The 16,422-nt window shown below is 54.5% G+C and overlaps 1 protein-coding gene across 6 annotated transcripts in view; it reads right to left on the reverse strand.

Moving 5' to 3' along the window:
• Positions 1–16,422, reverse strand: part of CCDC88C (coiled-coil domain containing 88C) — a 132,526-nt gene that overhangs the window by 38,802 nt on the left and 77,302 nt on the right. For all 6 annotated transcript variants that reach the window (XM_023628281.2, XM_023628280.2, XM_070249393.1 and 3 more), the window contains 4 exons: positions 9,522–9,668; positions 8,750–8,894; positions 5,383–5,567; positions 408–545 (listed from right to left, as the gene is read on the reverse strand). In XM_023628281.2, coding sequence (XP_023484049.2) covers positions 408–545; positions 5,383–5,567; positions 8,750–8,894; positions 9,522–9,668 — 615 coding nt within the window. The remainder of the gene's footprint in view (positions 1–407; positions 546–5,382; positions 5,568–8,749; positions 8,895–9,521; positions 9,669–16,422) is intronic.

Here is a 16,422-nt window from a genome sequence, read left to right on the forward strand (position 1 = left end):
CTGCTGTAGTGTGAGGCAAATCAACCCTGGGGGTTGGCCAGGGTTCTCAGAGTGACACCACAGATGTTTGGAGCTGGATCACTCATTGTCCTGTGGGGCTGTCCTGTACATTGCAGGATGTTTAGCAGCATCCCTGGCCTCTGCCCTCCACATGCCAGGAGCATCTCCTCTTTCCTCTCCCAAGTCATGACAACCAAAAACATCTTTAGGCATTGCCAATGTCCCCTGGGAGGCAAAATCCACCCTCCCCATCCCATTCCCTGACTGCTGGTTGAGAATTGCTGGTCTGAGCTGCAGCTAAGCTAGGGAACTGGTAAGCTACGTATCATTGATAAACCACCAGGAAATGGCTATCATCCTGGACTCTCTCTCTCCCCCAGGAGACGGCTTCGCTCTGGAGCACCTACCTGCCTGGCTCTGTCCGCCTTCAGGGTCTCCATGTCACTCTGTAGCTGTTCTTTCTCTTTGATCAGCTCCTCACTGAGGGTCTCCAAATCCTGGTTGCTCTGCTTCTCTCTCTCCAGCTGGGTCTGTAACTTTTCAATCTGCAGAGCCAAAAGACGCGCCCGTGCAAAAGTCAGTTCCACAAAGTAGATTGTTTTAAAACAAAGCAAAAACCTGTCAGCCCCACAGAACACTTTAACAGGCCACTTCTCAATGTCCCGGTATTGCTCTGTAGTGACCTCCCCACACCCCTGACCACATCAACTCAGCCCACGACTTGCACTTCCAGCTCCTCAAAGAGAGGAAGGTCACAGGCACTCATCGGTCAGCCCCTCTCCCAGCCCACCTCTCCTCACCCTCAGCGCCACGTGCTCAACTGCTCCTGGGTCCCTTGCTTCTATCTCAGGCCTCGTCTACTTTCCTGAGGGTCAGACCACATGCCCCAGGGCCACCAGCCACCACCACTGGACGCCCTGTGTGGACTTGGCTTGGTTGGTGACATTCCTATTCAACCAGGTGCTCAGAGTGGTCTTCTGATCTGTCTTGCCTTCCTTTCACCCTCCAAGTAAACCTGTCACCAAGTCCTGTCCTCTCTACCCATGCTGCTCCCCTGTACCCCCAGTGACTCCGGAGCCAGAGAGTATCCTGTGTTCCTGGACGACCGCTCAATCACCTCTCTGACAGCCAGCTACTTTGGCTGGGATCAACCAGTGCCCAAGCTTCCTAAAACACGAACTACTCAGCTCAGTGCTTCTCTCATTTTGTTGTGCCTAACCCCTGGACAACACGGTAAATGCAGGTTCTGACTCAGTAGGTCCAGGGCAGCGCCTGAGACTCAGCTCCCAGACGATGCCCACGCTGCTGCTGTTTGAACTGCAAGGGCTTTAAGGCTGCTGCTGCCCCTTCCTGCTGACACCAAACTCCTTAGCACAGGGGACAGGAGCTGGGACAAAGGCATGACTCTGGTGTCAGAGGGACGAGAGCTCAGAGTCTGGTCCCTTGCTACTAACAACAAGACCACAAGCAAGTTTCCATAACTGACATGGGGCCAGCAGCACATACCTTCATGAGCTTTTGTCAGTGTGAAGTGCTCAGAACATGCCTAGCAGGTGGCGGGTGCGGCAATGTTAGCCGACCCTCCCTGGGAAAGCGCTGGGCCCACCCACCCCGAGAGTTTCTGACCTAGTCGGTCTGCATTTTGACATGGTCCTAAGTGGCCCTGATGTCCTGGTTCAGGACAACCGCTCTAAAAAGATGCACCTCAAAGATCAGATGGTTCTCAAAGAAAGCTTCAAAGATCCCGGACCTCAGGCTGCCAATCAGAACCTCTGGGGGTAGGACCCAGAGATGCGCAGTGATCCCAATAAGCAGCCAGAAAGAGAGCTTGCTCTACTCCAACCTGTCTGGGCTAGGGCCTTGCACGGAGAGGTTTACAAATCTCCTGGACAGGCTCCTGCTGAAAGCAGACAGCCTGCTTCTCCTCGGGTGAGGGCCGCCCCGCCTGCCTGCCTCACAGGTCTGAGCAATGTCAGAAACCTCCTTGGGAGGAAGCAGCCGGCCAAGCTTCCTCCGCCATCAGTGGGGAGAGCTGGGCCCAGTGGGGCTCACACTGGTGTTCTCACATCACACCGTCAGCACATCAAGCCCCCTGCCCCAACCTGGGGTCCCCAGGACAGGTGAGCCTCACCCAGCCGGGGCCAACAGGAAAACGCACTATAATGCACCACGTGTCTGAGTCTTTTTCAAAAGCAACAGCGTCTTTCTTATCTTTATCTGGGCCCCCTTCCTAGCACAAGGCCTGGGACTCAGCAGGAACCTCCTCTGAGGGTGGGGCCTGCGCCCGAGAGACTGGTCACAAGGTGTAAAGGCACTAAGTGGTTATTACTGACTATGGCACAGAGAACAGAGGGCCCAGAGGGGCTCGGTGCTTTGCCTAAGGCCTTTCAGTGAGGACGAGGCAGAGCTGGAGGCACACTGGTGGGCCGATCCCTAGCCCCGCTCCCTCTCAGTGTCAGGGGCCTGTGGTGTGACCTTCACTTAATACTTGACCCTGCTGCCCCTTCTTTTCCAGAGAAAGAACTGTTAACTCAACCGTGGCATTTCTGATCATTGTTCCTTCTAGTCTGAAGACGTGATTTCCTCATGTCCCACCCCCCACTGCTGGATGCTCCCCACCCCCCATCTTCCTCCTTTTCTGGTTCTTTTTGCTGTGCAACTGAAGCCCCTACTCCTGCCCATCCCTGAAGGACCTCGGTGCCCCCTGGGTGAGCTCGCTGGGCTGAGATGTGGGCTGGTTATAGCCCTTCTGGCCCTGGAGGGTTTGCCATCCTCCTTAAGGCACCTGGCTTGGGCTGCGGGCTCATGTGGTGCACCTCTGGGTTCCCAGGGCACGTGGGTGCCAGGGTCCTGCCTCTCTGCTCCTGGGCTGCTCTTGTCTTCTGATGAAAGGCCCCAAAAGGGCTGCCCCCACTTGCTCTGAAAATAAAGATTCTTTTCTTCTTGGCTCAAGGAATGAACTCTCAGGATATCAACGCAAAGTTACAGACACACGAGCGGGCAGCTTCTCTCAGGTCATGGAAGTTTTGTGAATTAGAGGAAAGGATACTGACTTTGGGGAACTATGGTCCTCACAGACACGTCAGACCTAAGCAAGCTTGCAGCCTGGGCTACGCTCAGGGAGAGCAGGCTGGCCCCAGGGCGTCTGGGCCTCCAGGCTCATGTGTCCTGGCTGACCCTCGTCTCTCCTTCTAAGACACCTCACAGAGTGGCTGGGTTGTTTAGACTTGTCCCAAGACAGTGTCTGTCCTTGTTCCAGGAAAGTCAGTTTTGAGGCTGACTGTGCCTGTCCTTGCTCCAGGAAGGTGTCAGGGCTGTGTCTCCTGTGGGTTCAGCTGGCCCAGGGGGTTCACCAATTGTCTGAGAAATGTCAGCTAGTGACCCAGACACACTACATGGGGAGGAGCGGGAGGAGTGGGATGGCTGAGGCTGGAGAAAAGAAATTCAGCATGAGCCGAGCTGGGTTAGAGTCAAAGGAGCCTGGAGTTGACCTCTCCTGCTGGTGCTGAGGTCTGCATCCATCGAATGTTAGGGAGCACCTGTCATATGCCAGCCTCTGGGAGAGAAAGCAAAACCATCTGTGCCAGTCACGACAGACCCAGCCAGGCCCTGGGTGGGCTGAGCAGGACAGGTTGGAGAGGCACTCCACTGGGCAGGAGGGCCCCATTCCCAGGGCTCCCAGCACTGGACACAGGACAGCTGTGCTCTGGGAACTGCGGCATTTCCCTTCTACTGGGGACTCTGTGCTAAGACATGGCCTTCCGAGGGCTGCAGCAGGAGAGGCTGGTGTCCCACCAGGGAAGCAGTCCAGAGAGGAAGCAGGATGTTGGGACCCAAGGCAGGGCGCTAAGGAGTAATGCCGAGCAGGCAGCACCCAGCGCCAATCCTGTCTGTGCAGAGGAGGGGCTGGAGTGGACCACACGGTGGGAAGAACAGCAGTGGTTACCTCTGAGGCCTGCCGGGAGCTGGGCCAGTGAGGTTATATTGCAGGCTTTCTGTGGCAGACCCGTGAGGACCCACGGAGTCAGCGGCTCTCATCTTTCTAAAGGCCAATTCCTTTTGATCTTGCCAGAGGTCAGGCTGCCATTTATAAACACATTTCCTGTGCCAGGCCCACATGAACCGAAAAACCAAACCGTCTAGCCGCCTTCCCCATGCTGCTCACATCGAGAGATGTAGCGTGAGATGCAGGGTTTCTATTGTCCTACAAAGAGAGGACAAACTATTTGGCAGCTAACATGCTACAGGGCACACAATGCTTCAAAGGGACGAGAAGAGTGAGTAACTGAGCCCGGGAGGTCCCAGGAGGGGACTGGAGAGACCACTTCACAGGAGGAGGCAGCTGTCCCACGCCTCGCCCAGAGACAGGACCAGCAGAGGCAGGATCAGTCTCATGCTGCAGCCCATAGTCCCCCCACAGCCAATGCAGCCTCAGCAAGTGACACTGGCAGGACTCATGGGCAGGCTGACAGGCACTCAGACACCAAAAAGTGCCAGTCCTGCCTGGTGGTCAGCAAGCAAGAATGCTGTGCCCTCTCCCTCGGCTGGAACCTGGCAGCTGACACGTACACAGCCCACAGCGTAACTGCTGTCCACAGTGTGGGTGAGGTGTACTAATGCCCTATGACCTGGAATAACCAAGACACGGAGACGATCCCAGCCTCCTGATGGCCCTTCCTGCACCTGAGACTGCATCCCTGTGTGAATGGGGGTCCTCGTAAACACGGAATGAAGACTGTTGGTAAGCTCTGTCTGTTCCCCCAGATGTCTGAGTTCCACTGTGCTACTGGGAAGACCCAGCAGTTGTCCTGAAGCAAAGACAGCTCAGCCACCTCTTCTTCCCCATCCCACAAACCGAGAAGGAGTAGAGAGCACTGGTCTTGTTTTACCACTGATGCCCTAAAATGGTCCATTAATGGTCACACACATATATGTGTGTAAGTCTTACACGATCGCCTCCTCTCCTGGTGCCCCATCCCATGCCTCTTAACAGTGCACTGCTCTTTTCTCATTGAACACTTACTATGCGTGATGAACTCTTTATACACATTAACTCATATAATCCTCATAACACTTGTTAGGTGGGTTCCCCATTAATCCCATTTCATAGATGAAGACAACAGTGCACACGGAGGTCAATCATGTCTGGGTCACACCCTCAGACAGCGGTGCAGGGACACACACGCTGCCTCCTGACTCTTCTCAACGATCACTCTTGTTCCTGTTATAACTAACTGCGGCTGCCCTGGATTCTGCGTTTCTCCCAGCTGGGCATCCTCACCGACACCTGAATGCTCTGCCGGGCCACCTACTTGCCTGGATACCGCAGACCAGGGCTGGGGGAGCAGACTGTGCAGCTCCCTGCCCTCCCGGCAGGGTTACCTTCTTGCTGAGCTGCTGGTTCTCCTTCTCCAGCTCCCCGCACTTGAGGCTGCTCTCCTCCAGCGCCAGGGACGCGTCCCGCAGCCCCTGGATGGTGCTCTGGAGGCTCTGGTTCTCCTTCTCCAGCTTCAGGATGCGGCTGGAGGCGCATTCATTCAGCTCAAACACAAACGACTTCCTGGAGGCTGAAGCACGAAGTCGGGTCAGAGTCTGGGTTCCAAGAGCCTCTGCTCCCTCTCTCTGCCCCCAGCCATGAGATGGGGCCACCGGCCCCTGAGCCCTAGGTTTGAGGGGCCTGGGAAGGGCTCCCACGGGTCAGCTGGGTGCCCCCCGACACCATTTAATTGGGTGCTGTTGCTGTCCATGCCCAAAGGTTCCTCAGGCAGTTATGGCCCCTCTGCTGGCTCAGCTGGGGTCTGCCAGGGGAGCCACCCAAAGCTTAAGAAGAAGGCAAGTTACGGTGGAGAAGCTGATGCAACAGTGAAAGATTGTGCCACTGCTGGGAACTGTTTTTCACCAAGCTGCTAACCTGACTGTAGAACTCAAGGACTGTAGAGACTAAACAGAGACGGCAAAGAGGTGACAGTTTCTGTGCCAGCTCTGAGAGCAGTGGGACTCTGGGTGGCTCAGCTGGGGCTGGGGGCAGATAACTGACTGGTTATGTGTGCCAGGGGTGGTACGGCTGTGTGGGTATGGATGCCTAACACTCGCTACCCCTGGATAAGGTCCTTTGGACACAGATTTCATTCTGTAATTTTGCAATTATATTGGAAAAAAATGAGATAATATGTAAATTGCTTTAAAAATTCTAAGTGAGATGAAAATATACGCTAAAGACAGACAAAGGTAAAGTATTTACTACGCTTTTAAATAGCTCGAATGCAAACAGAGAAGTGAGTATAGACCTGAGAGGCAGGAACAGGCGTTCTTGGCCCCATCCTGCCAGGAGCAGGTGCATGACTTTGGGTAAGTCATGGGGCTTTTTAGGGAGGAAAAAAGAACACATGTGAAAGCCCTCCAAAGAAGGGGTCGGGGTTGTTTGGTCCCTCACCTGTCTCACCACAGTGCCACCTACTCAGCTCCGGGAGCCTTATCACCCTGTACTACTAATACGGCTGCATACCCACCTGCTCCTCATTCGTCACCCCAGGGGCTGGAGGCACACGGGCTGGAGCAGGGCATGGCTTTCACAGCAAGCACATTAAGCTGGAAACCTGTGTTCAGACCCTCAGGGTGATCCGAAGGCCTCAAAGGCATCTGCACCCCGCTTCGAGTTCTCACCATGCACCAGGGACAGCAGTACAGAAGGTCCTAAGGACCCCAAGCAACAACAGGCAGCACAGCGGCGGGGGCGGATGGAGGGTCCGCGGGCCCGACCCAGTGCCAACGCTGACACACCATGAACACACATGCTCTCAACATACAAAAACACGCATGGAGGGCTTCGTCCCAACCGTGCTACGAATGCAACTAACCTAAACTAAAATCCCACTAATTCAGAGCCTGTGATCGTCCGGAGGGTACCTCTGCAGCATTCATGAAAAAAAGAACACTTTCATTTGTAGTGGTGAAATATACATTAAATTTATCATTTTAGCCATTTTTAAGTGTGCGTTCTGTGGCATTAGATACACTATGGTTCTGCAACCATCACCACCATGCACCTCCAGAATTTCTCATCATCCCAAACTGAACCTCTGTACTCACAGAGAATAATTTTGAAGGCTCTCCAAGTCAAACAACGGAACTGATTGCAAGCCTCAGTTCCTTTTCCACAAAAGCCAGTGCCTCAAAGGCTGTTACGATGACATAACAGTTTATTCCAAGACAGCCAATGGTTCTTTACTGAGTGCTACGCTCATTAGCACCCCAAGCAACCAGAGGAACTGGATGTGTTTTACTAAGACAAGAGCAGTAAGAGCAGCCGTCCTTCACTGACGCCCTGGGGGCCAGGCGCCGCGTAACATTCCTCTGTCTCCTCTCCCTGGGCACTCACAGCAGTCCTGGGAGGCAGCTCCATCACCCCTATTTTGCAGATGAGAAAACTGAGGTTTAAAAGACGTCACCTGGCTGACGAGTGGAGGAGTCTGGACTTAAGTCAGGTCTTTCTGACTCAAGAACCAGCATACCAAATGTGCAAAAGTACACTTAAGCTTTGCTTGCATTATGCCATCACTCAAACCAACGCTCATTAGCAACCAGCTAAGCGCTAGGAGCTGGCAACACCAAGAATAAATAATGGTCCCTGAGCTGAAGGAGCTCACAAAACATACTGACGGTCTGAATCGGTGAGGCTTTCTGACCCCATGAGCCACCCTGGCCTCTAATGGAAACACTTCTGGTCTGAGCCTGTCCCGGGCAGCCCCCATCACTTCTCCACTCCTCCAGGGGTCAGTGGTCCTCCCCGGTGGACCTGAGCTTCCAGAGCAGGCATCGCCGCACCTTCCAGAAACCCTTGGGCCCCAGCACACCGCCCAGGCAGCAAAGCACAGACACAACTAACCTCTCACACACACACAGAGTATTCGTTTAATGAACTGACTTCAGGTGCAGAACTGATGGGATCCCTCAAAGAGAAGAAATTTCCAGCTGCTTTCAACAGTCTTTTCACCATTCTTGGGGATGTTTCTCAGAATTGAAAAAGCCACTCCCACCCCAGCCGAAAGCGCAACCTTGCTCTGTAAAGCTCTAAGTAAACAGCGACTCGCACTGGCAGGCGCACGTGGGCTATTTCTGAACACAGGAACCGGCCTATTGTTTGCGGGGCCCTGAAGCTTCCTGCTGCAGTGCGGCTGCTGCCCCGCCCACCCTCCCCTGGCCACAGCTCCTCCCTGATGCCGGGCAGGGACAGCGGTGCAAGCACAGAAGGGAGAGGAAGAGGCCTGAGAGATGCAGCCACTTAGCACCCACCCAGGCAGACAGGGAACAGACTGCATCCATCTTGCCCAATTATGCAAATGAACGGAGGCAAGAATGCCCAGGGTACATTTATAGTGGGCATTAGTGACACTGGGGACGTCTCCTGCCATCCAGAGCTTTCAACCATCCATAGAGAGGCCTATGATGCCCTCTGGGTGTCAGCGTGCTATAATTTGGAAGCTCCTGAGACTGTCCATATGGGAACTGAGAAACCTGGCAACACTTAATTTGTATTTTATGTACTGACATCAAGGCTGCCAGACACCTCGTGTTCTCCTTGGGGAGAACTGCCATGAAACAGTTCCAAATGGCACTTGAAGGAAGGAAATCATATTTACTTGGGGTGAATGGATGGGCTGACATGGAAGGTCCAGAGCCAACGGCTCAGCTCCCTGGATGAGGAAGCAGCCGCAGCCAGGCTGGCTCCCGGGCACCAGGCGCTACCCACCGTCTGACAGCTCTGCATTCTTGGACAGCTGCTCCAGCTCCCAGCCGAGGTGGGCGGACTCGTTCATGCTCTGCTTCTGTGCGATCTCGAGGACCATGTTTTCTTCCAGCAGCTCCTCAATTCGCTTCTTATCTGTGTCCCGGTCCTAGTACAGGAAGAGAGGAACGAGGATGTGGCTGGGGGCACCCCCTGGACAGTCCCCGGCCCCCGTGCATCCACCCTCATTCCCCGAGGATGAAGGGACTCCATGCACCTGCTCACTTCCAAAAAAAAAAAAGCACAGCTGCACAGAAATGTCTCCAATACAGGGCCCAGCCACGAAAAGATACTCTGACCCAGCGACCTAGGTGATAGAAACCTGAGGTCTCTAACCAAGTGCTGTCTGAACAAAGTGATGTATCACACAGGGCTTTAAGGCAAGTACTACAGTGATGGGCAGCTTCGTGGCCCAAGAGCAGACCTAACACACCTTGAAAAGGCTGTAAAGAGCTCAACCTACACCATAGGCTCCAGGAAACACCTGCCTGGCAAAAGACACACGTGCACACCCATCCTTACAGAAAAGAATGCAGCATCAAGTCCTATCTGTCTAGGGGTGTTCAGTGGGGCCACTCCAGCCCACTGAGCTTATTAGCAAGCTACTCTCCGCAGTCTGTGAATCACATGGTGGCAGGAGCACCAAACCCAGCAGCGAGAATATTGGAGGAGAGCACAGCATAAACCTGAAACCGCCCCAATCGGCTTTAAATGTAGCGACAACAGCCTACAGTACCAATTCCAGGTCGTGAAGCTTGGATTTCAGCTGCAGGTTCTCCTTCTCCAGCTCGTGAACTTTATCGCCCCGGGCCCGAGCAGCCGTCAACTGTTCCTCCAGCATGGCCTTGGTCTCAATTAAAATGATATTATCTTCTCGCAGCTCCTGGTCAGCAGAAACACACATGAGAACCATCAGATAGAGGCAGCCAGTTCATGACGACAGCATCCTAAGACCAAAGCTCCTCCAGGCACCTGGACCAAAGCGGCCTGGGGAGAAGGCTGCTGTCGGGGGAGTTCTGTCTCCACTTTTTAGCACCTCTGCCTCTTGCATTAGGCCAGGCCAGATGGACTCTCTCTACTGAAAGAAAAAATCCACCAATCAAGAAAATATTTAAATGCATGGAGGGAGACACTTCCTCAGTGTCTACCGTATGCCAGGCACAGTGCGAAGAGGTTTGACATTTAAAATGTCATCTGGTCAGAGAAGTGGGCCCTGCTGATGTGTGTGTGGGGCCTCGCTGAGCCCCAGTTTAACAAGGAAGGACTGGGGTAAGACTCTATTCCAGGGTTGAGGGCCAAGTCCAGGCTTCTCAGTTCAGCATTCGTTCCACTGATGAGGGTCCTGGGAAAAAATGGCTACTTGGACCAGCTTTTGTTCAACACATAGTTCCTATGTGAACATTTTACACACACACTCTTGGAAAAACGATGTTTCTCAGAAGTTTCCTGGAAATGGGGAGCCTTTAAGACAGTTAAGTCACAAACAAGTGTGAACCCCATAAATAAGTACCGCGAGCCTACTGTGTGTCAGGCACATGCTGGGTGTGTGGCTGTTCCCCTGAAGACTGCCCTCACGGTGAGGGGCCCGCGGGACTCCCAGCCCCGTCCCGGGCAGTCCAGCAGCCAGGAGGGAGGCGGCCAGCTCCTCCATCTCATCTCTGCTCCCCATCTTGTTAAGGGGCTGCTCGGTTTCTCTCCTCCCCTGAGCCCTCCCAGTGCCTCGAGGGGACTGATTCTCCCCCAAATGCCTTCACAGTTTGCGAACATGCACACACAGGAAGGTGTCCCTTTCTCTCTCTGGGCAGTTTTCTAAGGCTTGCCCCACTCACGGGTTCTAACAGCTGGAAGCAAGGCCAGCAGCTCCTGCTCACGCACCACAAGTTCATTTTCCCTGCATGGGCTGGAATCCAAGACTCCTGGTGGAGGGGAAACCACCCGCCTTCCGGTCAGCGGACACGGTTCTGATCAAAGCCTGGCTGCCAGGAAGAGTCCATCATTAAGGTTCTGGACTCACCTGGGTGCCCCTTGCTGCTGGAGACAGTGGCCACTATGTGGCTGGCCCTGCACCAGGCGCTTCCTCGTCCCTGCCTCACTCACTCTTCACAACAGCCCCAAGAGGAAGGCAGAGCCGGTCCCTTCCTACAAGTGAAGAGGCTGCCTTGGGTAAATCAAGGCAGGAGCCCAAAGTCACAGCGGCAGCAAGGGACGAAGCTGGGTCTTGAACTTGGGCCAGAGAGCTCTGGACCCGTGTTCTCTTCTCTGCCCTCAGCTACCTGCAAACTATTCTCAAGGGTATGACGCCCAGACTACCAATAACAACGGGAGCCAGGGCATGCAGAAGGGTTTCAACCAACAAGAAGGCCTGGCTCTCCCCATCTCTGGCCGCTGCCCCCACTGTTCCACTCGGTGTTCTAGCAGGTCTACCCACCAGCACTCACCAGTATCACCATCCTCTTGGGCCCTGAGCTCCCACAGCACATGCTGCCCCTTCATCCTCACAATGAACTTCTATTCAGCCTTCAAGACCCAGCCTGAATTGCCCCTTCTGAGAAGTGCTTGCAAATCCACTTTGTCCTGTCTGCTGAGTTGGGCACTTGGGCTCTCAGAGAGCCCTGGGCACACTGTGAGGCAGCAGTGAGCTGGCCTGTCCTCCTCCCCGAGACCACGAACTCCTGAGGGCAGGAGTGTTCCACTTCTGCTCTTGCGGGCCTCACAGAAGTGTTCCATAACACTTGTTGGCTGAATCGTGGCATGAGGGGGAGTGAGGGGTGGCACGTGAGTGGGGCCCAAGGACTCAGAGACTTCCGACAGGCATGGACGGACGAGGGTGTCCAGGAGCAGAATACAGCACGGAATATAATGACTTCTAAGCACTATCCAAATACATCTCTATTTTCTGGCAGTGTCACCCTCCACCACAGATGAGGGAACAGAAAGATCTCAACTTGCCTTGTGTACCCCACCACCTCAGAAGTGAGAAACCGGATCTCAAGAAGCCTTGCCCAAGCTCCTAAAGCAGGCCAAGGGCTCAGCCCGGGGGAGCGGGAGGCCGGATTCCTCACCTCTGGGCTGCTGCCCGAGGCTGGCCAGCCTGCCCCCGCACACCTGATCCCAAATGAACCCAGAGGCTATTTAAAGGCCTGATCCAGCCCAGCCAACAGCCAAGGGGCCACATTTAGGAAGTCACAGGCCAGGCCTGATGGCTGGGCCCTAAGTGGCTCAAGAGCTGCCACTACTAATCTGCCATGGTGACCAGGAACAGCGATTGGGAACGTGGGCTGACAGGCTCCAGTTGCCAGGCCTGCCACATGCACTATGAGCCATGGGACCCAAAGCAAGCGCATGTCCCTCAATCGTGGATCCCTCCTTCCTATGACAGGCACAAAAACAGGGCTGATGTGGGGATCAGACATGACGATGTATGTGAAATACCCACGTAGGGTGCCTGACGCCCAGCGAGGTCAGCTGCCACGACCATCATCTCTTCAAGTCCCTGGAAGACACTGCTCAGTCCAGCACTCACTGAGCATCCACCAAGCAACAGGCAAACACTCATTTCCAAGGGGCCCTCCTGACCCCAACAAGCACCAAAACACCAGAGGGGAGGCGAGGGGAGGGGAGGCAGAACCAAAGAACCAACTGGCTCCTCCCCACTGCCCTCAGGACCGCAGCCCCCAGTGGGTCTCTAGGGTCCAGAGCAACAGGAAGCCCGCCCAGCAGCGTCCTCAGGAGGAGGGAGGCTGGGGGCCACTCACTCCAGGCAGGCAGATGCCCTATGCACTCAGCACATCGCCCCCCGCTAAACTCTGCCTGCTCCTCCGGCTCTGCTGTGGTCTGTCCAGCTTCGCAGAAGACCCGCCTGTTTTTCAACTTCACCTGACTGGAGGAGGGTGGTGGACTGAACCGTGGACCAAACGTCAGGTCTGTCCTGCTCTAACTTCTGCATGTCCTGAATTTTATCTAAACTCCTTAGAAGTTATTAAGAAACCCAGAGAGACACAAAGTCCAAGCGGGAACGGAAGATCGAGGTACTCCAGGTGTTCCTAGTCAATTCCCCGAACTGTGATGATCCCCACTCACCACGTGACGTCTGAGGCCTCGCACGGCGCCTGCACAGCATCCAGGGCAGTGGCTGCCAGCACACCCCTCCCTCGAGGACCCCCATTTCACCTCTCCCTGCACCCCCTTTGTCTCCACGACCCCACCCCTTTTATTTCCTCTTTCCTCGTCAAGGCTGAGGTCCTGGAGGCAGACAGAAGTGTTCCAAAGCCAGATCCATCTCCTCACCAACTGGGATGCTGGACAGGTCATTAACTAATCCTCAGCTTTCCCATCCGAAAAAATGAAAGGAACAGTGGCTGCTCAACCTCGCAGGGCCACCAGGAGGCTTAAACGTGATGCAGCTGGAGCTTACCACAGTTCCCGGCATGGGGAAGCTGCTCCGTACACACATGGTTATTCCTGCTCGTTTAGCAACCTCACTGTGCACTTACCATGGGCCACATCATGGGTGTGTGAAGGGCCAGACAGTAAACATTGTTGGCTTTGCAGGTCCTAAGTCCCTGTCACAACTACTCAACTCTGCAGGGACAGCAAATCAGCCACGGACAACATGTGGATGGATCGGGGTAGCTGTGCTCCAGTACAACTCCACTTCTAAGAACCGACAGTGGGCTGTCTTGGAGCTGAACACGGTGCTGAGCACCGAGGACTCAAACTCGAGGTCATGAGGCACAGCCCGTCTTTAAGGAGCTCTCAGTGTGGGTGGGAAGCATGTGGGAAAATGCACCATCACAATGCCACGTGATAAGCACTGCCTGCGGGTAAGAAGGGGTCTAAAGAAGTGTACGAGAGGCTGGGGACACCGTCCGTAGAGCCTGGCCTGCCCACCCCTCATCCTGGCCCCACGATGGGGGAGATGTCCCTTGGAATATGACTCCTGAGCTATCTTACTGAACCTGAAGTTGCGAGCTGGGAGGAGAGAGCTCCACGGGGACCAGAGTAGGGTGAGTGCCAGATGAGGGGCAGAGTATGGGTTCTATCCCAAGAGCAATGGAGAGGAGCCTGAGGAGCTCCCAGAATGGCCACTCTGGCAGCAGGGCAGAGGGATGTGAATGAGGAGAGATGGAGGCAGAACGGCCAGTTCAGACGTTTGTGGAGGGCATTCTGGAATAATCATAATATTATTCCTGTGCAGGCACTGGAATGATATGAGCAAGCAACAGCAGAGAAGGCCAGCACAGCAGTGGCTCTCACTCACTCTACCACCTGCCTCGGGCCAGGGACATGCTGGGAGTGGGGAAAATGGGCCCTAGAGGAGGGGGAGTGCCTGGGGCTGGGCGGGGTGGGGAGAAAGAAGAATCAAGGTGGACCAGGCTCTGGCTTAGACACCTGAGTAGGTGGATGGTGACTCCAGTCTAAAGACAATACAGGCAGGTCTGGGGGAGGAAGGAGACCGTGGTTTTGGACACAGTGACCTTGAGATTCCTATGGACTATTCAATGGACTGAGGTCTGGACGGCAGGAGAGACTTAGCTTAAAGACTAAGATTTGGGACTTGTCAGTCCGGGTGGGTTCACTAAAGGAAGGAGGCAGGAGGCAGAGAAGCCATCAAGAGGGGAGAGCAGAGCCGAGGGCTGGATATCCAGGGTGGGCAGAGCAAGCTGATCAGAGAAGGCATAGTCAGAGATGCAGGGAAGCCAGGCCAGTGAGAAGAGAGGGGTGGCCAGAGGAGGAATTAGCCAGAAGTGTATGGAGGGCCACAGAGAGGGCGGGCAAAGGCACGCAACCCTGATTCTCCAGCACGGTTTTGGGCTGGGCGGGGGGTGGAGGAGGCGGGTTAGAGGTAAGACCACAGCTGGTATTCTCCTTCAAACAGGCTGGGCTGTGAAGGGGAGGAGGACAGGGTAGCTTGAGAGGTGTGGGGCACAGTGGGAAGGGTTTTGTTTTGTATTAATTAAAGGTGGGAGCATCTTGAAGATCCTAAAGATCAGACTGAAATCAACACACCTTTCTTGAGCACCTTTTCCTACTGAACCTGAGCACTGTGGGGGATGTTGTAAGGGTGCAACACGTGTGCGTGCGTGTGTGTGTGTGTCTACATACTGTACTCCAGGACCATAATTAACCCAGCTCCTAACTGCCTTGCCAACAACTCACCCCCACACTGCATGGATCGGGTCCAGGGGGTCCCCTCTCTGTGGACAGGGGCTCGCTGGATAAGCTCACTGAAATGTGATCCTAAGCCACACGATGCCAGGGCACAAGGGTCTCAGAGACCCCCAGACTACCCATCCTTCTACAGATGGGGACAGGGCTTGCCCAACACCCAGAAAGTGGCATGGCAGCTAGGACTGGGCCCTGCTGGCTCTCCATCTCTCAGACTACCGTTTATTTGAAGCCAGCACAGCCCGGAAAGCAGTAAGTCACAGAAGGGCGAGACAAGGCCCACCCTGTGCTCACCCTGCTCAGGACACACACAGCACCCACACACCTGCCCTTTGCTGCTGGGAATTCCAGCCAAAAATAAACCACGGGACAAGAGGAACCTCTAGGCAATCTCTTTCTGCCATTGTCCTGCCACCTCGCAGCCCTCTGGACAGCAACCCCCACAGCCTGGCAGCAGGGAGGTGGGACAACTGTTTGCAAAGAGAAGCCAAGGACCACCCGGTGCAACCCCCACACTTCCCACTGTCCTGAGGGATGCCCACAGCACTCTCTTCTTCTTGTTGTTTTAACTCTTATGTAAACTAGACTAGGAGCCACACAGAAGCTGCCAGAAGTTTAAAAACAAAACATGGAAATTTGTGTTCCATATTTTTCTAACCAAAATTAACCTCGCCCTAGCCCTGAACCCCAAGCCCTTTATCTTTTCCTCCCACGTGGCACTCACACACTCTCCCTTTCATGATATGCATCTATGTGTTTTTCAGTGGTGAGAATGGATAGGCTCTTGGGCCACCTGTCACTCCTCCTGTACCTAGAAAAGTGTCCCCTACACAGCACATGTCCACAGTGTGAGCTGGCACCAAAGTGACAAACACGCCCCTCTCTCTGCCCATCACAGCTAACACTGTCTCAATTCCGGAGGAGACAAACATCACGATTCGTCCCCATTCTTCCCCCCAGACCAGAAGTCTTTTCATTGCTGAGCGATGGGTTTTCAGTTGACTTGCAAGACGATTACCAAGTGCCTTGAGTCTGCCAGGCCCCGGGCACGCAGTCAAATAAGACCCAGTCCCTGCCATCAGGGGCACGAAGTCCACGCTACAAGCCTCTGGCCACGCTGTGCCCACAGCCCTGCATCAGTCCTGCAAACCACCCCCTTTCACAGGGGGAAGCCAGCAAGAAGGAGCCTCAGGAGAAAAGCACCCCATCCACCTCTGACTGTGGCCCTCAAGCTTGGCAGTGCATAAAAGCCACCTGGGAGAGAGCCTGTAGAATGCAGAGTTCCAGGGCCCACCCCCAGGGTCTAGGTGGGCCCCAGGAATCTGCATTTCGAACAGGCACCCTCAGTCATTCTGATACGATAGATACAGACCACATCCTGAGAAACGATCTAAGACTTCCAGGGAGCTGTTTCACGGCTTTAAGCTCATTAACATTTTCAACTGCTTCATTGCTAAATTGATGTTAAT

Source organism: Equus caballus, chromosome 24 (assembly GCF_041296265.1).
Source record: "Equus caballus isolate H_3958 breed thoroughbred chromosome 24, TB-T2T, whole genome shotgun sequence".
Classification (NCBI taxonomy): domain Eukaryota; kingdom Metazoa; phylum Chordata; class Mammalia; order Perissodactyla; family Equidae; genus Equus; species Equus caballus.